We start from the raw sequence: 22,164 nt of genomic DNA, 5'->3' as shown, positions 1-22,164 counted from the left end.
CCTGTATGTCTAGATGGTATATTAGGTTTCAACATGTCCTGTATGTCTAGATGGTATATTAGGTTTCAACATGTCCTGTATGTCTAGATAGTATATTAGGTTTCAACATGTCCTGTATGTCTAGATGGTATATTAGGTTTCAACATGTCCTGTATGTCTAGATAGTATATTAGGTTTCAACATGTCCTGTATGTCTAGATGGTATATCAGGTTTCAACATGTCCTGTATGTCTAGATAGTATATTAGGTTTCAACATGTCCTGTATGTCTAGATGGTATATTAGGTTTCAACATGTCCTGTATGTCTAGATAGTATATTAGGTTTCAACATGTCCTGTATGTCTAGATGGTATATTAGGTTTCAACATGTCCTGTATGTCTAGATAGTATATTAGGTTTCAACATGTCCTGTATGTCTAGATAGTATATTAGGTTTCAACATGTCCTGTATGTCTAGATGGTATATTAGGTTTCAACATGTCCTGTATGTCTAGATGGTATATTAGGTTTCAACATGTCCTGTATGTCTAGATGGTATATTAGGTTTCAACATGTCCTGTATGTCTAGATGGTATATTAGGTTTCAACATGTCCTGTATGTCTAGATAGTATATTAGGTTTCAACATGTCCTGTATGTCTAGATGGTATATTAGGTTTCAACATGTCCTGTATGTCTAGATAGTATATTAGGTTTCAACATGTCCTGTATGTCTAGATAGTATATTAGGTTTCAACATGTCCTGTATGTCTAGATGGTATATTAGGTTTCAACATGTCCTGTATGTCTAGATGGTATATTAGGTTTCAACATGTCCTGTATGTCTAGATGGTATATTAGGTTTCAACATGTCCTGTATGTCTAGATGGTATATTAGGTTTCAACATGTCCTGTATGTCTAGATGGTATATTAGGTTTCAACATGTCCTGTATGTCTAGATGGTATATTAGGTTTCAACATGTCCTGTATGTCTAGATGGTATATTAGGTTTCAACATGTCCTGTATGTCTAGATGGTATATTAGGTTTCAACATGTCCTGTATGTCTAGATGGTATATTAGGTTTCAACATGTCCTGTATGTCTAGATGGTATATTAGGTTTCAACATGTCCTGTATGTCTAGATGGTATATTAGGTTTCAACATGTCCTGTATGTCTAGATAGTATATTAGGTTTCAACATGTCCTGTATGTCTAGATAGTATATTAGGTTTCAACATGTCCTGTATGTCTAGATAGTATATTAGGTTTCAACATGTCCTGTATGTCTAGATGGTATATTAGGTTTCAACATGTCCTGTATGTCTAGATAGTATATTAGGTTTCAACATGTCCTGTATGTCTAGATGGTATATTAGGTTTCAACATGTCCTGTATGTCTAGATGGTATATTAGGTTTCAACATGTCCTGTATGTCTAGATAGTATATTAGGTTTCAACATGTCCTGTATGTCTAGATGGTATATTAGGTTTCAACATGTCCTGTATGTCTAGATAGTATATTAGGTTTCAACATGTCCTGTATGTCTAGATAGTATATTAGGTTTCAACATGTCCTGTATGTCTAGATGGTATATTAGGTTTCAACATGTCCTGTATGTCTAGATGGTATATTAGGTTTCAACATGTCCTGTATGTCTAGATAGTATATTAGGTTTCAACATGTCCTGTATGTCTAGATGGTATATTAGGTTTCAACATGTCCTGTATGTCTAGATGGTATATTAGGTTTCAACATGTCCTGTATGTCTAGATAGTATATTAGGTTTCAACATGTCCTGTATGTCTAGATAGTATATTAGGTTTCAACATATCACCAACTGGTTCTGCATATCCGTTATGTGGAGACAGATTTGGACACTTTAAAACTGTGTGTTTTGACATTGGGCATCATTTAACTTATGCTTTCGGGGGATAAACTTTCAACATTAATTTCCAATGGTATTGTACATATTGTAAACATTGAGCTAGGATGCATACCAGGTAATCTGGAGAGAGAAGGAAATGCATTGCTTTACCATCAGGGTGGTCCCTTTCCAAGCATACTAAAATATGGGTACTTTGGGGACTCTACCTACATCAACTACTATGAATATGACCATAGAGCGTGATTTATGAAAAAGCCAACTGACATTTACTCTTGTGTTAGTGACTTGTTGCACCCTCGACAACTACTTTGATTATTATTATTTGACCATGCTGGTCATTTATGAACATTTGAAGATCTTGGCCATGTTCTGTTATAATCTCCACCCGGCACAGCCAGAAGAGGACTGGCCACCCCTCGTAGCCTGGTTCCTCTCTAGGTTTCTTCCTAGGTTTTGGCCTTTCTAGGGAGTTTTTCCTAGCCACCGTGCTTCTACACCTGCATGGCTTCCTGTTTGGGGTTTCAGGCTGGGTTTCTGTACAGCACTTTGAGATATCAGCTGATGTAAGAAGGGCTTTATAAATAAATTTGATTTGATTTATGGACTTCATGGGGGGTGGGGGGGCAGGGGAGATTCTTATGACATCACCAGCAGGAACATTTGAGTTTGATTTCTAAAAAGACAAGGACTGTAGCTTTCAAATTATGTCACTTTCTATTTGACATTTTTTTTTGGGGGGGGGGGGGGGGTCCCCAAACCCGGTACCGGGTCCAAAGCAACCACTTCGAGTTAACAGGTTAAATTACGTTTTTAAACCCAAAATAAAATGGAAGGAATTTTGTGGGGGGGGGAGGACATTGAGCGAGATTTCTGACCGCTCAACTCCGTCCACATCCTCAGACACACACACACACACACACACACTTCTATCCTCCACACACACATCTCCACCCCATTACACCGCACCTGTAGACAGGTGTAGACGGCGTTGGCCAGGTAGACGGTCTGGGCGGTCTCCTGCGGCGAGGGCAGGTCCAGGTCGTGTGGGAGGAGCTGACACTGCCCCAGCAGCTGGACCAATGAGGTGATATTACCGCTCATGGAACACAGCTCCTCCAGGAACCAGGCCCCGTCACGAGACGTCAACTCTACCAGCTGTCCCCCTGCCGCCGCTGCCGCTCCTTCCATCACCAGGTTACGCCTGGGGTGGGACCAGACACAAAGTTATATATACCCACCCTCGTACCCCCCCACCACACACCCCTGCCACAAGACGTCAGGAACACTAGTTGCTCCCTCAACCATCAGGTTAGTCTCGTTATCCACACACACACACACACACACACACGTCTATCCCCAGCACACAGCCAGCCAGACAGACCTGGTGAGGGTGCAGAGGGCTGATGAGATGATGGTGGCCAGGCTGAGAGAGCCCTGCTCCGGGTTCTCTAGGAGGAACACACTGATGCAACGCTCGATCTCCTGCAGCTGTTCTTCACACGCGTGGACCGTGGCTCCCTCGGCCTTGACCCGCTCCGCCTGGCGCAGAACCCGCGTGTTGGTCTCTGACGCCTGGTGCTGCAAGGCCAGCTCAACGCTGGACAGGAACTGGCACGACGCAAGGGGAGGCTGGGGGGCAAACTGGACCTCATACCTGGAGGGAGGGAAGTTTGGAGAGGAAGGTAGAGCACAGATTGATCAAATTACTGTCCATTTAATGAAAATAATAAAATATTAGAGTAGAGAGAAGAAGTAAGAAATACAGAGAAATGGAGCCAGTTAACCCCAGAGGACCCCGACAGAGAAAGAAGGAGAGAGAGAGAGAGGAGAGGAGAAAGCCAGCATGTGTCCACTCCAACTCACTGTCTGGAAATCTGCTGGCAGTGGTCAACAGTCATGTCACAGAGCAGCTCTTCCAGCCACTGTTTCCAGAGGTGGGCCCTGTGGCGCAGCAGAACGGCCCGCGGGTACAGCAGGGCCACAGTGGCATAGCTGTGGAGCTGCTCCAGACAGCCTCGCAGGGCCCCACGGCGCTGCTGCAGCAGGGAGCCCAACTCAGCCTCCAGGCCCTCGCACTGGCTGATTAGGTGGGCCTGGCCGGCGTTCTGCAGGAAGGCTGTGGCTGGGACATAGCTGGGAGGGCCTGGGGGAGGGAGGAAGAGAGAGAAGGTTAATCAATCAGGTCTATATGACTGCTGATGTCCTGCAGTAGACTGGCTAGCTGGAACCACACAGAACCCCCTCTACCATCTCTACAGACACTAACCCAGGTCTATATGACTGCTGATGTCCTGCAGTAGACTGGCTAGCTGGAACCACACAGAACCCCCTCTACCATCTCTACAGACACTAACCCAGGTCTATATGACTGCTGATGTCCTGCAGTAGACTGGCTAGCTGGAACCACACAGAACCCCCTCTACCATCTCTACAGACACTAACCCAGGTCTATATGACTGCTGATGTCCTGCAGTAGACTGGCTAGCTGGAACCACACAGAACCCCCTCTACCATCTCTACAGACACTAACCCAGGTCTATATGACTGCTGATGTCCTGCAGTAGACTGGCTAGCTGGAACCACACAGAACCCCCTCTACCATCTCTACAGACACTAACCCAGGTCTATATGACTGCTGATGTCCTGCAGTAGACTGGCTAGCTGGAACCACACAGAACCCCCTCTACCATCTCTACAGACACTAACCCAGGTCTATATGACTGCTGATGTCCTGCAGTAGACTGGCTAGCTGGAACCACACAGAACCCCCTCTACCATCTCTACAGACACTAACCCAGGTCTATATGACTGCTGATGTCCTGCAGTAGACTGGCTAGCTGTGTGGCCTCCAGGCTGCTGAAGGCTGCTTGGTACTGAGACATCCACTGGTCCAGGTCACCCTGCTTCCCCTGGATCAACTCCTGGACCGTACGCTGACGAGATGCTAGCTGGGTGTGCTCAGAGTACCTGGTGGGGGAGGGGGGAGAGGGGAGGGAGAGAGAGGGGAGAACAATCACATACAGAGCTCTGTGTACCTACAGAGAGAGAGAGAGGGGCCATGTTCAAGAGCATCTAATCCGTGTTGCATTGTGACCAACTTCCTGATGTACAAATAATAAGAACCCTGGGTCTGAACACCTCCCTCTGCAACTGGATCCTGGACTTCCTGATAAGAACCCTGGGTCTGAACACCTCCCTCTGCAACTGGATCCTGGACTTCCTGATAAGAACCCTGGGTCTGAACACCTCCCTCTGCAACTGGATCCTGGACTTCCTGATAAGAACCCTGGGTCTGAACACCTCCCTCTGCAACTGGATCCTGGACTTCCTGATAAGAACCCTGGGTCTGAACACCTCCCTCTGCAACTGGATCCTGGACTTCCTGATAAGAACCCTGGGTCTGAACACCTCCCACTGCAACTGGATCCTGGACTTCATTTTACATTTTAGTCATTTAGCAGACGCTCTTATCCAGAGCGACATACTGTCGCTGTGAGTGCATACATTTCATACATGTTTTTTTTCTTGCCGTACTGGTCCCTCGTGGGAATCGAACCCACAACCCTGGCGTTGCAAACACCATGCTCTACCAACTGAGCCACACGGGTCCTCCTGATAAGAACCCTGGGTCTGAACACCTCCCTCTGCAACTGGATCCTGGACTTCCTGATAAGAACCCTGGGTCTGAACACCTCCCTCTGCAACTGGATCCTGGACTTCCTGATAAGAACCCTGGGTCTGAACACCTCCCTCTGCAACTGGATCCTGGACTTCCTGATAAGAACCCTGGGTCTGAACACCTCCCTCTGCAACTGGATCCTGGACTTCCTGATAAGAACCCTGGGTCTGAACACCTCCCTCTGCAACTGGATCCTGGACTTCCTGACGAGCTGCTCCAGGTGGTGAGGGTAGGCAACATCACCTCCGTCACTCTGACCCTCAACCCAGGGGCCCCTCAGGGGTAAGTGCTTAGTCACCTCCTGTACACCCTGTTCACCTACGACTGAGTGGCCGCGCACGACTGCAACACCATCAAGTTTTCTGACGACACGACGGTGGTAGGACTGATCAGAGAGAGGGGAGGTCAGAGACAGCCTATAGGGAGGAGGTCAGAGACAGGGAAGTCTGGTGCCAGAACAACCGCCCCCTCAAAGTCAGCAAGACAGACAAAGGAGCTGATCGTGGACTACAGAAAACGTGGGGACGAGCAGCCCCCCATCCACATTGATGGGGCTGTAGTGGAGCGGGTCGAGACCTTCAAGTTCCTCGGTGTCCACATCACAAGGAATTAGCATGGTCAACACACCAACATAGTCGTGCAGAGGGCGCGACAGCACCTCTTCCCCCTCAGGAGGATGAAAACATTTGTCATGGGCCCTCCAACCCTCAAAAAGTTCAACAGCTGGACCATTACGAGCATCTTGGCTGGCACTACCAAGGGTGGAGCGTATGGCCCAGTACATCCAAGACCTCTATACCAGGCGGTGCCAGAGGAAGGCCCAAATAATTGTCAAAGACTCCAGCCACCCAAGTCATGGACTGTTCTCTCTGCTACAGCACAGGAAGCGGTACCGATGCACCAAGTCTAGAACCAACAGGACCCTGAACAGCTTCTATCTCCAAGCCTGGCAGCAGTTACCACAGCAGTTCATTTCTGGGCCAGTAACCAAAAGGTTGCTGGTTCGAAAAACCTGCCGATGTGCCCTTGAGCAAATTGTAAATGTAAGCCATAACTGGTACTCCCTGTATATAGCCATGTTATTACCTGGTACTCCCTGTATATAGCCATGTTATTACCTGGTACTCCCCGTATATAGCCATGTTATTACCTGGTACTCCCCGTATATAGCCATGTTATTACCTGGTACTCCCCGTATATAGCCATGTTATTACCTGGTACTCCCTGTATATAGCCATGTTATTACCTGGTACTCCCTGTATGTAGCCATGTTATTACCTGGTACTCCCTGTATATAGCCATGTTATTACCTGGTACTCCCCGTATATAGCCATGTTATTACCTGGTACTCCCCGCAGATAGCCATGTTATTACCTGGTACTCCCTGTATATAGCCATGTTATTACCTGGTACTCCCCGCATATAGCCATGTTATTACCTGGTACTCCTTGTATATAGCCATGTTATTACCTGGTACTCCCCGTATATAGCCATGTTATTACCTGGTACTCCCTGTATATAGCCATGTTATTACCTGGTACTCCCCGTATATAGCCATGTTATTACCTGGTACTCCCTGTATATAGCCATGTTATTACCTGGTACTCCCTGTATATAGTCATGTTATTACCTGGTACTCCCCGTATATAGCCATGTTATTACCTGGTACTCCCTGTCTATAGCCATGTTATTACCTGGTACTCCCCGCAGATAGCCATGTTATTACCTGGTACTCCCTGTATATAGCCATGTTATTACCTGGTACTCCCTGTATATAGTCATGTTATTACCTGGTACTCCCTGTATATAGCCATGTTATTACCTGGTACTCCCTGTATATAGCCATGTTATTACCTGGTACTCCCTGTATATAGCCATGTTATTACCTGGTACTCCCTGTATATAACCATGTTATTACCTGGTACTCCCCGTATATAGCCATGTTATTACCTGGTACTCCCTGTATATAGCCATGTTATTACCTGGTACTCCCTGTATATAGCCATGTTATTACCTGGTACTCCCTGTATATAGCCATGTTATTACCTGGTACTCCCCGTATATAGCCATGTTATTACCTGGTACTCCCCGTATATAGCCATGTTATTACCTGGTACTCCCTGTATATAACCATGTTATTACCTGGTACTCCCTGTATATAGCCATGTTATTACCATGTTATTTTTACTCGTTATTGTTATTCACTGTGTATTTATTCCTCGTGACACTAAGATCATCTTTATCTTAACTCTGCATTGCTGGAAAAGGACCGTGTCAGCGTTTCACTGTTAGTCTACACCGGTTGTTAACAAAGCATGTGACAAAAGGTGATTTAAGTAGTTACTTATGATGAGTATTGATTGGTAGATCAGTCAGTGGACTGTCGGCTGCAATGTCAAACAAGCCCAGGGAGATACTCAAACTTCTGTCTCTATGGCAGAGGTCAGGGGTTACATAACGGTGTTCCAGGGTGAGTATGAGGTGGTCTGGGGTTTAACAGACCGGTGTTCCAGGGTGAGTATGAGGTGGTCTGGGGTTTAACAGACCTGTGTTCCAGGGTGAGTATGAGGTGGTCTGGGGTTTAACAGACCTGTGTTCCAGGGTGAGTATGAGGTGGTCTGGGGTGTAACAGACCTGTGTTCCAGGGTGAGTATGAGATGGTCTGAGCAGCTCTCAGCCCCCTCCAGGAAGCTCATCTCCTCCAGGATCTTGGTGGTCATCTTGTCCCCCTGAGAGAGCAGCTTCTGCAGGGTGAGGTACTCCTCCACTGCCCCCTCCACCTGTGGCAGGACCCCCAACATCTCCTCACGATTCTTAAACCAGTTCACCTGGAGGGAGGGGGGAGAAAGGGAGGTAGTGAAGGAGGGAGAAAGGGAGGGGGGGGAAGGAGGGAGAAAGGGAGGGGGTGAAGGAGGGAGAAAGGGAGGGGGGGGAAGGAGGGAGAAAGGGAGGTAGTGAAGGAGGGAGAAAGGGAGGTAGTGAAGGAGGGAGAAAGGGAGGGGGGAAGGAGGGAGAAAGGGAGGTGGTGAAGGAGGGAGAAAGGGAGGTGGTGAAGGAGGGAGAAAGGGAGGGGGGGAAGGAGGGAGAAAGGGAGGTAGTGAAGGAGGGAGAAAGGGAGGGGGGGAAGGAGGGAGAAAGGGAGGATGTGAAGGAGGGAGAAAGGGAGGGGGTGAAGGAGGGAGAAAGGGAGGTAGTGAAGGAGGGAGAAAGGGAGGTAGTGAAGGAGGGAGAAAGGGAGGGGGGAAGGAGGGAGAAAGGGAGGTGGTGAAGGAGGGAGAAAGGGAGGTGGTGAAGGAGGAGAAAGGGAGGGGGGGAAGGAGGGAGAAAGGGAGGTAGTGAAGGAGGGAGAAAGGGAGGGGGGGGAAGGAGGGAGAAAGGGAGGTGGTGAAGGAGGGAGAAAGGGAGGTAGTGAAGGAGGGAGAAAGGGAGGGGGGAAGGAGGGAGAAAGGGAGGATGTGAAGGAGGGAGAAAGGGAGGGGGTGAAGGAGGGAGAAAGGGAGGTGGTGAAGGAGGGAGAAGGGAGGTAGTGAAGGAGGGAGAAAGGGAGGGGGGAAGGAGGGAGAAGGGAGGATGTGAAGGAGGGAGAAAGGGAGGGGGTGAAGGAGGGGGAAAGGGAGGGGGGGAAGGAGGGAGAAAGGGAGGGGGGGAAGGAGGGAGAAAGGGAGGGGGGGAAGGAGGGAGAAAGGGAGGTGGTGAAGGAGGGAGAAAGGGAGGTAGTGAAGGAGGGAGAAAGGGAGGGGGGGAAGGAGGGAGAAAGGGAGGGGGGGAAGGAGGGAGAAAGGGAGGTGGTGAAGGAGGGAGAAAGGGAGGTAGTGAAGGAGGGAGAAAGGGAGGGGGTGAAGGAGGGAGAAAGGGAGGTAGTGAAGGAGGGAGAAAGGGAGGGGGTGAAGGAGGGAGAAAGGGAGGTAGTGAAGGAGGGAGAAAGGGAGGGGGGGAAGGAGGAGAAAGGAGGTAGTGAAGGAGGGAGAAAGGGAGGGGGGGAAGGAGGGAGAAAGGGAGGGGGTGAAGGAGGGAGAAGGGAGGTAGTGAAGGAGGGAGAAAGGGAGGGGGGGAAGGAGGGAGAAAGGGAGGTGGTGAAGGAGGGAGAAAGGGAGGTAGTGAAGGAGGGAGAAAGGGAGGTAGTGAAGGAGGGAGAAAGGGAGGTGGTGAAGGAGGGAGAAAGGGAGGTAGTGAAGGAGGGAGAAAGGGAGGCTGAGTTCAGTGGCCTTGTCATTTCAGCTCCAAACAGAACATCTGGTAAGGGAACGACAGGTGGTCTGAATTGGCGCTCCATTCACAACATACAGGACTACTTCTATAAGGAACAGAGTGCCATTTCAGACAGATAGAGCTGGATGTGTGTCTGTCTCCCCTGCTCACCTTGATCTCAGCGACGCGGGAGGAGAAGAGGGAGCGTGTGATGTCTCTCTCCATCTCCCTCTTGCTCTGCTTGTTCTCCGCCTGCTGCCCCCCCCCTCCGTACACGGCCCCGGCGAAGCCCACCTCCCCCCCCGGCCGTCCAGTCCACCAGAGGGTCGTACACAAACGCCTCCAGCAGGGTCAGCAGCGTCTCCCGCCCACGACGCATCATCTGGATCACCTGACCAATCAGAGAGGAGAGAGGTTAGCATCATCTGGACCACCTGACCAATCAGAGAGGAGGGAGGTTAGCATCATCTGGACCACCTGACCAATCAGAAAAGAGAAGATTAGACTATGGTTTGCATGTTTCAGAAACTAAAAACAAAAATAAACACTTCAGGAATGTCTTTAAATGTGTCAGGAACGTTTTAGAAATGTTTAGAAGTATACAAGACTAAGTTGTAAGTGAAGTTTGAGGTGATCAACAGCAGACAAAGCCAGGAAATTCAAATGAGATTAACATCACCCAACGCACCACAGCTGAGACAGAAGAGTCTCCTAAATGTTTCACTAGCTAGTACCTGTTCCCAGGACAGTCTGAAGACTGTTTCACTCGCTAGTACCTGTTCCCAGGACAGTCTGAAGACTGTTTCACTAGCTAGTACCTGTTCCCAGGACAGTCTGAAGACTGTTTCACTAACTAGTACCTGTTCACAGGACAGTCTGAAGACTGTTTCACTAACTAGTACCTGTTCACAGGGCAGTCTGAAGACTGTTTCACTAACTAGTACCTGTTCACAGGACAGTCTGAAGACTGTTTCACTCGCTAGTACCTGTTCCCAGGACAGTCTGAAGACTGTTTCACTAGCTAGTACCTGTTCCCAGGACAGTCTGAAGACTGTTTCACTAACTAGTACCTGTTCACAGGACAGTCTGAAGACTGTTTCACTAACTAGTACCTGTTCACAGGGCAGTCTGAAGACTGTTTCACTAACTAGTACCTGTTCACAGGACAGTCTGAAGACTGTTTCACTAACTAGTACCTGTTCACAGGGCAGTCTGAAGACTGTTTCACTAACTAGTACCTGTTCCCAGGACAGTCTGAAGACTGTTTCACTCACTAGTACCTGTTCACAGGACAGTCTGAAGACTGTTTCACTAACTAGTACCTGTTCACAGGACAGTCTGAAGATGCCCTCCACCCCAGTGACTCCCAGGGCCGTCTCTATGTTGTGGGTCATACGGAACGGAACTTTCTCTGGCACACGCAGGCTCTTCCCTGGAGACCACACACACACACACACACACCAGAGAGAGAGGGCGAGAGAAACATCACACATCAGTAGGACAAACAGCAGTGAAATCCACAGAGCAACTTTTCTAAACCAGGAGGGTTGCTGCTTGTTCAAACCTCTAAATATAACTATTTATTTACCTTTCTCGAAGCAGACGTTGTAGTCGATGTGCACCACCTCTCCCGTCGTCATGTCAATCAGCACGTTGTCAAGGTGACGGTCGCCGAGGCCAATGATGTAGCCCACCATAGACATCACAGCAGTGGACCTGGCGTAGGACTGTAGCAGGAGGAAGAAGAGGAGGAGGAAGACCGTTCATTTACCATTAATTAGCCACCAGTAAGGTTTCATTTATGATGTCTCCACTTCCCAAGAATATTAGTCCAACATGGCTTCCTTTCGTTCATCTGCACCAGTCAGAGAATCCTAGCCAGGTGGATCCATAGAGTAAGATAGAGGACCTTTCAGTACGGAAATTAACAGATCTACAAAGATGAGTCCTCTATCCAACTCTGAGTGGATCCTATATCCAATCTCAGTTAAGCCATGTTTTCAGCTTTGTGTTATTTTCAGATCAGTGCAGATGAAAGATATGAGAAGAAGCAGCCACACTGACTGACGACAGTAATCCCTGTTTGACCTTTGACCCCAGCTCACCTGTGTGACCCTCCACCACTCACTAGACGTAGTACAGGAGCACCACAGCTCTTTGGCCAGCAGGTTAGGGGGCGTGGATGCCATCAGCTCCTTAAGCACATCCCTCATCACGCTGAGCGGCCAATCGCGCCTTGAAACATCCAGGCTGAGCCCCACCCCCTTCAGGGCGGGGCCTATCTTGCTGTAGTAGAGCTCACTGGGCCGTGGAACCAGAGGGAGGGGCTGGGGCTGCTGCTGGAACGAATCCTGGGCCTGGGGGAGGAGCGAGAGACAAAGTGATGGGAGATGAGTACAGAGAGCTCAAGGCCCAAGGCCCAACAAAGTGTTTGTCATTGCCATAGTTTCAATGTTGAATGTATTGAGCTCTACACATTCACAGAGCAAGTTCCTACAAAAGATCACGCACACACACACAGATTACCTTCTGAGCCTGCAGCACGGCCTCTCTCTGCTGCCAGCGCTTGTAGAGGCCGAACAGCGGCGTGGCGCCGTCCACCCATTGGATGAGCCCTGAGCGTGTCCCCAGCGGGGTGACGGAGTAGTGGCGGGCGTGGAAGTGGGGGCGCTCCTGCTGGTTCACCTACAGAAGAACAGAGTTATGCTCTGCAGACAACATAAAACAGCTTTTCTAGTAGCAGTTAATATGACTGGAACAAGCCTTCAGGTTGAATCACCTATTATGCTACTTTATCATTGTTTAAATGTTTGGTGTATTTTTCCACAGATGAACTGCACAGGCCCCATACCCTACACTCTGGTGTTGTCTCTGGCTGGATCAGCCTTGTATTTTAAATGATCGATCAATAAGTGTACCTTGGTGAACATGGTGTTGACTATGGAAAGGAACTGCATGATTCGCTCGTCTAGGTGGAGGTCCTCCAGACCTGAAAGAGGGAGAGAGGATACAAGAAAAGGAAGGAATAGATGAGGGTCAAATCAGAGAGAGGTCGAGTTAGGAGGTCGAGTTAGGAGGAGGGAGGGGGTCGAGGTAGGAGGAGGGAGGGGGTCGAGTTAGGAGGTCGAGTTAGGAGGAGGGAGGGGGTCGAGTTAGGAGGAGGGAGGGGGTCGAGTTAGGAGAAGGGAGGGGGTCGAGTTAGGAGAAGGGAGGGGGTCGAGTTAGGAGGAGAGAGGAGGTCGAGTTAGGAGGAGGGAGGGGGTCGAGTTAGGAGGAGGGAGGGGGTCGAGGTAGGAGGAGGGAGGGGGTCGAGGTAGGAGGAGGGAGGGGGTCGAGGGAGGAGGTCGAGTTAGGAGGAGGGAGGGGGTCGAGTTAGGAGGAGGGAGGGGGTCGAGTTAGGAGGAGGGAGGGGGTCGAGTTAGGAGGAGGGAGGGGGTCGAGTTAGGAGGAGGGAGGGGGTCGAGTTAGGAGGAGGGAGGGGGTCGAGTTAGGAGGAGGGAGGGGGTCGAGTTAGGAGGTCGAGTTAGGAGGAGGGAGGGGGTCGAGTAGGAGGAGGGAGGGGTCGAGGTTAGGAGGAGGGAGGGGTCGAGTTAGGAGGAGGGAGGGGGTCGAGTTAGGAGGAGGGAGGGGGTCGAGTTAGGAGGAGGGAGGGGGTCGAGTTAGGAGGAGAAAGGGGGTCGAGTTAGGAGGAGAAAGGGGGTCGAGTTAGGAGGAGAAAGGGGGTCGAGTTAGGAGGAGAAAGGGGGTCGAGTTAGGAGGAGAAAGGGGGTCGAGTTAGGAGGGAGAAAGGGGGTCGAGTTAGGAGGAGAAAGGGGGTCGAGTTAGGAGGAGAAAGGGGGTCGAGTTAGGAGGAGAAAGGGGGTCGAGTTAGGAGGAGAAAGGGGGTCGAGTTAGGAGGAGAAAGGAGGTCGAGTTAGGAGGAGAAAGGAGGTCGAGTTAGGAGGAGAAAGGAGAATTAGGTTCAGACTTGTATTCCTGCTGGTCGTCTGCCTGGAGGTTGCTTTCATCGTGTGTGTGTGTGTGTGTGTGTGTGTGTGTGTGTGTGCGTGCGCGCCTCTTCTTACAGTTGAAGAGGTAGGGATAGTTGAGTCCATCGTGTGTGTGTTCGCTACCTTTGAAGAGGTAAGGGTAGTTGCGTCCATCATGAATGTGTGTGTGTGTGTGTGTGTGTGTTCGCTACCTTTGAAGAGGTAAGGGTAGTTGCGTCCATCGGAGCCCAGGAAGTGTAGTTTCTTGGGCTTGGTCTTGGTTGGCAGGATGGTGATGGTGTTGCCAACACTTTGGATGGTCAACGCGTCCGTTGCCGACACCTCGCCCGGCAACGCCATCTCAGTGGTCGCCATGGCAGCCAGGCGGGGGCTGATGTGGTCCAGACGCAGCAGATAGCTGGTCCTCTTCTGAGCCCTCTGCTGTAGACTCAGCATGATCTAGGAGACATTTTAAACACCATTTCAACAAAAAAGTACAGTATACATTTTAAAAGTTACAGATACATTGGACACTCACGGAAACAAAAAGCACCTTCACACACACGGACCAAGTTACCCCTAAGCACAGATCTCGGATCAGCTTCCCTTCCCCCCCAATCCTAATGGGGACTGGAAACACTTCAGGAAGTAAAGCAAAGAGATGTCTTCAATCCACTAAACATCTGCCTTTAACATAGAAACATCTCTATTTGGGTCACTGCGTGACGGGGCAAGTCACTGCGTGACGGGGCGTGACGGGGCAAGTCACTGCGTGACGGGGCAAGTCACTGCGTGACGGGGCAAGTCACTGCGTGACGGGGCAAGTCACTGCGTGACGGGGCAAGGGGAAGGGGCAAGTCACTGCGTGACGGGGCAAGTCACTGCGTGACGGGGCAAGTCACTGCGTGACGGGGCAAGGGGAAGTGCAGAAAGTTCATATTCTGTTCAAATATATTATTGTTGAATATGAACGTTCCTTAAGGAGGGACGCAAATGACAACAGTCTTGTTTCAGTTCCTGATAAGGCAGACCGGTTGCTGAGGAACCAGGACCTTTAGGGATGTGGAACTCAACTGGAGATAAGGTCAACAGATGGAGAGAAGACACTGCTGGGAGGGGGGCCACAGGGGCCCACCCTGAAGAGCATCTGATTATAGTCCTATTTCCACACCCATGAGGGTCCTAGACTCAGGCAGGGCCATGACAACACCAGTGAGAGGAACCTGCTGTGTTTCTGCCTAGCAACAGAGAAGGTGTGTATCTTAGATGCTCAAGGAGATGACTCCTAGTCAGAAGGTATAAAGATGTGTTTGTGTGATGTCTCGTATGTTGTCTTTGCAGCTGTATGACCCAGCGGGTGAATAAACTTGGATTTGAGCTTTTTCTAGGTGGTCCATGAGTTTTTACTCTGTTTGTTGGGACCCTAACAATATGGGTAGCACCATCTTGAATTGCTATAGTAACAACTGTCGCCCCTTTCCCAATGTGCCATAGGCAGGGTTGAGCAAATTGTGAGTTTAGGCGCGGTGACTGAAAGTGGCACCTGGCCTCCACTGAGCTCTGTCATTGAGATCAGGACAGTAACATTAGGGTAAGAAACTGTACACCATGTTTTTATGTTGGTAATTATATTTACATTTTAAAAGTATTTATTCTGATGGATAAGATGAGTGCGAAATGAACTTTGGTTTTGATTACAAGCTGAGCAGACAGCCAGCCAAAAGCAGACACGCTAGCCAGCTGGGTTTCTCTCTCGTCTTTATGATGCTAATGTTCTCTTTGTCAATATGAGCATTTTATTTTGTACAGTTACCAATTTGAAGACCATTTGTCATTAGCTAGATATCTCAATATCTGAGGTGCTGTTCGTTTTAACGTCATCTCCCTGAGTCTACCTTTAACCATTAGTGGAGGAATATCTGAGGTGCTGTTCGTTTTAACGTCATCTCCGAGTCTACCTTTAACCATTAGTGGAGGAATATCTGAGGTGCTGTTCGTTTTAACGTCATCTCCCAGAGTCTACCTTTAACCATTAGTGGAGGAATATCTGAGGTGCTGTTCGTTTTAACGTCATCTCCCTGAGTCTACCTTTAACCATTAGTGGAGGAATATCTGAGGTGCTGTTCGTTTTAACGTCATCTCCGAGTCTACCTTTAACCATTAGTGGAGGACAATGCAAAGCCGACCCAAGATCAGCTTATAGGGGCAACGTCCCCCTACACCCCCCCGGTCCTGGTCCTACTTGTTTGAACGGGACCCAGCTGCTGGCGGGGTTGGCTGGGTTGTGAGGGCTCTTCAGTCTCTCCAGGGCCGAGGTGATGGCGTCCCCGTAGGTCTGCTGGAACCAGGTCTCGTGGGGGGTCTCGGCGGGCGTGGTGGTGATGCCCCTCACGTGGTCCAGAGCAAACACCACGGGACGCATCAGAGCAGAGTGCTTCTCACACATGATGGCCACCTTCTCCTCCCTGACAGAGGAGACACACTGTTCATCTATGTGCCTTTAACAGGGTTAAAACATAATGTTGAGACAGGACAGTGTTGTATAGTTAGCGAGTGAGAAGTGCAGTGGGTCAGAATGAAACCCATGACCTCTGGCAGCCTAGGCTACCCAGTACCTGAGCCAGGGACTAACCTCTCTGGCAGCCTAGGCTACCCAGCACCTGAGCCAGGGACTAACCTCTCTGGCAGCCTAGGCTACCCAGTACCTGAGACAGGGACTAACCTCTCTGGCAGCCTAGGCTACCCAGCACCTGAGCCAGGGACTAACCTCTCTGGCAGCCTAGGCTACCCAGCACCTGAGCCAGGGACTAACCTCTGGCAGCCTAGGCTACCCAGTACCTGAGCCAGGGACTAACCTCTCTGGCAGCCTAGGCTACCCAGTACCTGCAGAGCTAACCTCTGGCAGCCTAGGCTACCCAGCACCTGAGCCAGGGACTAACCTCTGGCAGCCTAGGCTACCCAGTACCTGAGACAGGGACTAACCTCTCTGGCAGCCTAGGTTACCCAGCACCTGAGCCAGGGACTAACCTCTCTGGCAGCCTAGGCTACCCAGCACCTGAGCCAGGGACTAACCTCTCTGGCAGCCTAGGCTACCCAGCACCTGAGCCAGGGACTAACCTCTCTGGCAGCCTAGGCTACCCAGCACCTGAGCCAGGGACTAACCTCTCTGGCAGCCTAGGCTACCCAGCACCTGAGCCAGGGACTAACCTCTCTGGCAGCCTAGGCTACCCAGCACCTGAGCCAGGGACTAACCTCTGGCAGCCTAGGCTACCCAGTACCTGAGCCAGGGACTAACCTCTCTGGCAGCCTAGGCTACCCAGCACCTGAGCCAGGGACTAACCTCTCTGGCAGCCTAGGCTACCCAGCACCTGAGCCAGGGACTAACCTCTCTGGCAGCCTAGGCTACCCAGCACCTGAGCCAGGGACTAACCTCTCTGGCAGCCTAGGCTACCCAGCACCTGAGCCAGGGACTAACCTCTCTGGCAGCCTAGGCTACCCAGCACCTGAGCCAGGGACTAACCTCTCTGGCAGCCTAGGCTACCCAGCACCTGAGCCAGGGACTAACCTCTCTGGCAGCCTAGGCTACCCAGCACCTGAGACAGGGACTAACCTCTCTGGCAGCCTAGGCTACCCAGCACCTGAGACATGGACTAAACTCTGGCAGCCTAGGCTACCCAGTACCTGAGCCAGGGACTAACCTCTCTGGCAGCCTAGGCTACCCAGTACCTGAGCCAGGGACTAACCTCTCTGGCAGCCTAGGCTACCCAGTACCTGCAGAGCTAACCTCTGGCAGCCTAGGCTACCCAGCACCTGAGCCAGGGACTAACCTCTGGCAGCCTAGGCTACCCAGTACCTGAGACAGGGACTAACCTCTCTGGCAGCCTAGGTTACCCAGCACCTGAGCCAGGGACTAACCTCTCTGGCAGCCTAGGCTACCCAGCACCTGAGCCAGGGACTAACCTCTCTGGCAGCCTAGGCTACCCAGCACCTGAGCCAGGGACTAACCTCTGGCAGCCTAGGCTACCCAGCACCTGAGCCAGGGACTAACCTCTGGCAGCCTAGGCTACCCAGCACCTGAGCCAGGGACTAACCTCTGGCAGCCTAGGCTACCCAGCACCTGAGCCAGGGACTAACCTCTCTGGCAGCCTAGGCTACCCAGCACCTGAGCCAGGGACTAACCTCTCTGGCAGCCTAGGCTACCCAGTACCTGAGCCAGGGACTAACCTCTGGCAGCCTAGGCTACCCAGCACCTGCAGAGCTAACCACTGGCAGCATAGGCTACCCAGTACCTGAGACAGGGCCTAACCTCTCTGGCAGCCTAGGCTACCCAGTACCTGGGACTAACCACTGGACCACCACACACTATTCTGCTACTTATATGCATTAATGAACCGTTTTTTGACTGGAGTTGGGTCATTCTGAAACCTGTGTTTGATTAATCAAATCCTATTCTTCGTGTACCCTAGTAGTGTGTGACTCACTTGCGTAGTGTGTTGTTGTTCTGCACTCTCTTGACCTCGTCCTCCAGCTGCTGTATCCTGCGCAGGACGTGCATGTGCTGCTGCTGCAGGACGCCCAGCCACAACTCATCCCACAGCAGAGTCACACGGCGCAGCTCTCCCACTAGCATCTGTACCTGGGGACCCACAGACAGACACACAGAGTCACACGGCGCAGCTCTCCCACTAGCATCTGCACCTGGGGACCCAGACAGACACACAGCACAGCTCTCCCACTAGCATCTGCACCTGGGGGCCCACAGACAGACAGTCACACGGCGCAGCTCTCCCACTAGCATCTGCCCCTGGGGGCCCACAGAGTCACACGTGGTTAGCACAGGTCACCACCAGACACAAGTAGGGCAAAAACGTCATATCCCGATATTAGTCTCATTTTAGACAGTATGACAGTATTTTGTGTTTCTGAATAATAGAAGTTGTAAATACTCTTAATGAGCATTGCATGACCCTAGGATGGAGACAAATTCATTCAGTGGTTTTATTTAGGATTATATGGACTTTTCCCGCTTTCACATTTTTTTCTCTCCAAAAAAACACATTCTGTGACGTGCTCAGTTTTTTGGCGGCATGAAGCTTTCATTAGACCAATGAAATTGCCGAACGGGTTACGGGTCAAACAACTTTTTTGTTTACTGTTTAGATTAAATCGAGCGCTCTCAAACTTCCGATCATTCTGATTACGGTAGTCATTTTGTCACCCTGATTCCTGGGGGCACAACAAAGTATTTGCAGCCACTCGACATCAGTGTAAATCGTGCATTTAAGGTGGCGCTCCGTGTTCAGCGGGAGGCTTGGATGACAAGCGGGGAGAAATCCTTCACTAAAACGGGCCGCATGCGAAGAGCAACTTATGGTCAAGTCTGCCAGTGGGTCCTGACAGCGTGGAGCATTGTCAAAAAATCCACTATCATCAACGGGTTTGGAAAGGCTGGACTGCTGCGTGTTGAAGAGGGCTCAGCGGGGGATTTGCCTCCGGATGAAAGTGACGAGAGCGACAATGAAAACGATCCAATATCGGATGAAGCAATTCTGAGGCTATTCAACTCCGACACCGAAGGAGATGACTTCAGTGCACAGGAGGAGGAAGATAGTGACCAATGACTTTCTTGGTAGGCTACTGTTTACTGCTAATTTTTTATTTTTTGTTACAAGCCGTGTTTCGTTAAAGCCTATTTATTTTTGTTACAAGCCGTGTTTTGTTAAATCCTGTGTAAAGTTCATTTGTTTCAATGTACCGGTAGGCACCTGCGGCTTATAGACATGTGTGGCTAATTTATGTTCAAAATAATATATATATATATTTGTTTTAATTCAGTGGGTGCGGCTTATATTCAGGTACGCTTAATAGTCCGGAAATTACGGTACTAACTGATCATCAACAAATGCATAGGAGCATCCTAATATCATTTTTATTTTTAAATGTGTCCAAGACAACAGTCAGTCACGAGTCACGGAGATGCATAGTCAGTTCGCAGAGGGAAAGAAATCATTTAACCCTGTGAATTAAACGTTTTGGTAACAATCAGCATTGAAAACAGCATATTTTACATGATGGTTTGTACCATATTATCACTTCTATAGTAGTGAAATGAGGAAAAGTAACTTTCTTTGAATGCTGGATGGTGTTTAAAAGCTAGCTAGCTAACTAGTAGCTCAATTATCCTCGTTTTGAAAATAGTTATACCCCAGAAAGGACAGTAAATTCATTAACCATTTCAAAACCTCTACATGCGTGTAACATTATTCAAGAATGTATATGTGCTGCATGAGTGGGGAGCTAGCTAGGACTAGGGGGACATAACTAACTGTAACACCAGCAATGAGGGGAAGCATTTAGTTGTAACACCAGCAGTAGGGGAGGTAATTACCTATAACACCATAGTGGGGTTGGCTGCAGTAGGGGGAAGTGTTTACCTGTAACACCATAGTGGGGTTGGCTGCAGTAGGGGGAAGTATTTACCTGTAACACCATAGTGGGGTTGGCTGCAGTAGGGGGAAGTGTTTACCTGTAACACCATAGTGGGGTTGGCTGCAGACAGCTTGTCCACTATCTTGCTGTAGCAGTCATGCATCATGGCCTGGTCCTGGCTGGAACACAGAGCAGGAAACTCCTCACCCCGCCCATCTTCTTCCTGGGAGGCGGGGTTACTGCCCAGTGTCCCCTCCCCTTCCTCACACAGCCCCTCCCCCTGCATGCTGCCCAGGAAGGTGGGCAGGGCCGACGGGAGCTTGTTTCCTGGGAGACAAAGATGTTATGGCGAGTTGAGAGTATGTGCGTGTTTTAGAGGTCGACTGATTATGATTTTTCAACACCAATACCGATTATTGGAGGACCAGAAAAATCCAATACCGATTAAATCGGACGATTTTGTAATATATTTGTAATAATGACAATTACAACAATACTGAATGAACACTTATTTTAACTTAATATAATACATCAATAAAATCCATTTAGTCTCAAGTAAATAATGAAACATGTTCAATTTGGTTTAAATAATGCAAAAACAAAGTGTTGGAGAAGAAAGTAAAAGTGCAATATGTGCCATGTAAAAAAGCTAACGTTTAAGTTCCTTGCTCAGAACATGGGAACATATGAAAGCTGGTGGTTCAATATTCCCCGTTCTTCAATATTCCCAGGTAAGAAGTTTTAGGTTGTATTTATTATAGTAATTATAGGGCTATTTCTCTCTTCCATTTGTATTGCATATACCTTTGACTATTGGATGTTCTTATAGGCACTATAGTATTGCCAGCCTAATTTCGGGAGTTGATAGGCTTGAAGTCATAAACAGCTCAATGCTTGAACCATTGCGAAGAGCTGCTGGCAAATGCAGGAAAGTGCTGTTTGAATGAATGCTTACGAGCCTGCTGCTGCTGCCTACCACCGCTCAGTCAGTCTGCTCTATCAAATCATAGACTTAATTATAATACACTGCTCAAAAAAAATAAAGGGAACACTTAAACAACACAATGTAACTCCAAGTCAATCACACTTCTGTGAAATCAAACTGTCCACTTAGGAAGCAACACTGATTGACAAATGTCACATGCTGTTGTGCAAATGGAATAGACAACAGGTGGAAATTATAGGCAATTAGCAAGACACCCCCAATAAAGGAGTGGTTCTGCAGGTGGGGACCACAGACCACTTCTCAGTTCCTATGCTTCCTGGCTGATGTTTTGGTCACTTTTGAATGCTGGCGGTGCTTTCACTCTAGTGGTAGCATGAGACAGAGTCTACAACCCACACAAGTGGCTCAGGTAGTGCAGCTCATCCAGGATGGCACATCAATGCCAGCTGTGGCAAGAAGATTTGCTGTGTCTGTCAGCGTAGTGTCCAGAGCATGGAGGCGCTACCAGGAGACAGGCCAGTACATCAGGAGACGTGGAGGAGGCCGTAGGAGGGCAACAACCCAGCAGCAGGACCGCTACCTCCGCCTTTGTGCAAGGAGGAGCAGGAGGAGCACTGCCAGAGCCCTGCAAAATGACCTCAAGCAGGCCACAAATGTGCATGTGTCTCCTCAAACGGTCAGAAACAGACTCCATGAGGGTGGTATGAGGGCCCGACGTCCACAGGTGGGGGTTGTGCTTACAGCCCAACACCGTGCAGGACGTTTGGCATTTGCCAGAGAACACCAAGATTGGCAAATTCGCCACTGGCGCCCTGTGCTCTTCACAGATGAAGCAGGTTCACACTGAGCACATGTGACCAGACGTGACAGAGTCTGGAGACGCCATGGAGAACGTTCTGCTGCCTGCAACATCCTCCAGCATGACCGGTTTGGCAGTGGGTCAGTCATGGTGTGGGGTGGCATTTTCTTTGGGGGCCGCACAGCCCTCCATGTGCTCGCCAAGAGGTAGCCTGACTGCCATTAGGTACCGAGATCCTCAGACCCCCTTGTGAGACCATATGCTGCTGCGGTTGCCCATGGGTTCCTC

General features: G+C 49.7%; 1 protein-coding gene and 1 long non-coding RNA gene across 2 annotated transcripts in view; both read right to left on the bottom strand.

The window, feature by feature from the left end:
- Positions 1-22,164, bottom strand: part of LOC115208725 (serine/threonine-protein kinase SMG1-like) — a gene marked incomplete in the record, with an annotated part of 97,587 nt that overhangs the window by 24,416 nt on the left and 51,007 nt on the right. Inside the window, 16 exon segments of the mRNA XM_029777045.1 lie at positions 2,834-3,068; positions 3,249-3,521; positions 3,731-4,010; positions 4,662-4,834; positions 8,181-8,374; positions 9,906-10,037; positions 10,039-10,125; positions 11,057-11,166; positions 11,323-11,461; positions 11,840-12,091; positions 12,261-12,419; positions 12,653-12,723; positions 13,915-14,161; positions 15,945-16,167; positions 18,184-18,338; positions 20,229-20,458. Of these exon segments, the coding sequence (XP_029632905.1) occupies positions 2,834-3,068; positions 3,249-3,521; positions 3,731-4,010; positions 4,662-4,834; positions 8,181-8,374; positions 9,906-10,037; positions 10,039-10,125; positions 11,057-11,166; positions 11,323-11,461; positions 11,840-12,091; positions 12,261-12,419; positions 12,653-12,723; positions 13,915-14,161; positions 15,945-16,167; positions 18,184-18,338; positions 20,229-20,458 (2,960 nt within the window).
- Positions 15,497-15,928, bottom strand: LOC115208731 (uncharacterized). Its single transcript, XR_003881225.1, has 2 exons — positions 15,854-15,928; positions 15,497-15,790 (listed from the first exon to the last, which is right to left on the bottom strand). It is a non-coding gene; the product is annotated as an uncharacterized LOC115208731 (long non-coding RNA).

Source organism: Salmo trutta, chromosome 1, assembly GCF_901001165.1.
Source record: "Salmo trutta chromosome 1, fSalTru1.1, whole genome shotgun sequence".
NCBI lineage: Eukaryota > Metazoa > Chordata > Actinopteri > Salmoniformes > Salmonidae > Salmo > Salmo trutta.
This window is presented reverse-complemented; position numbering and strand designations above follow the sequence as displayed.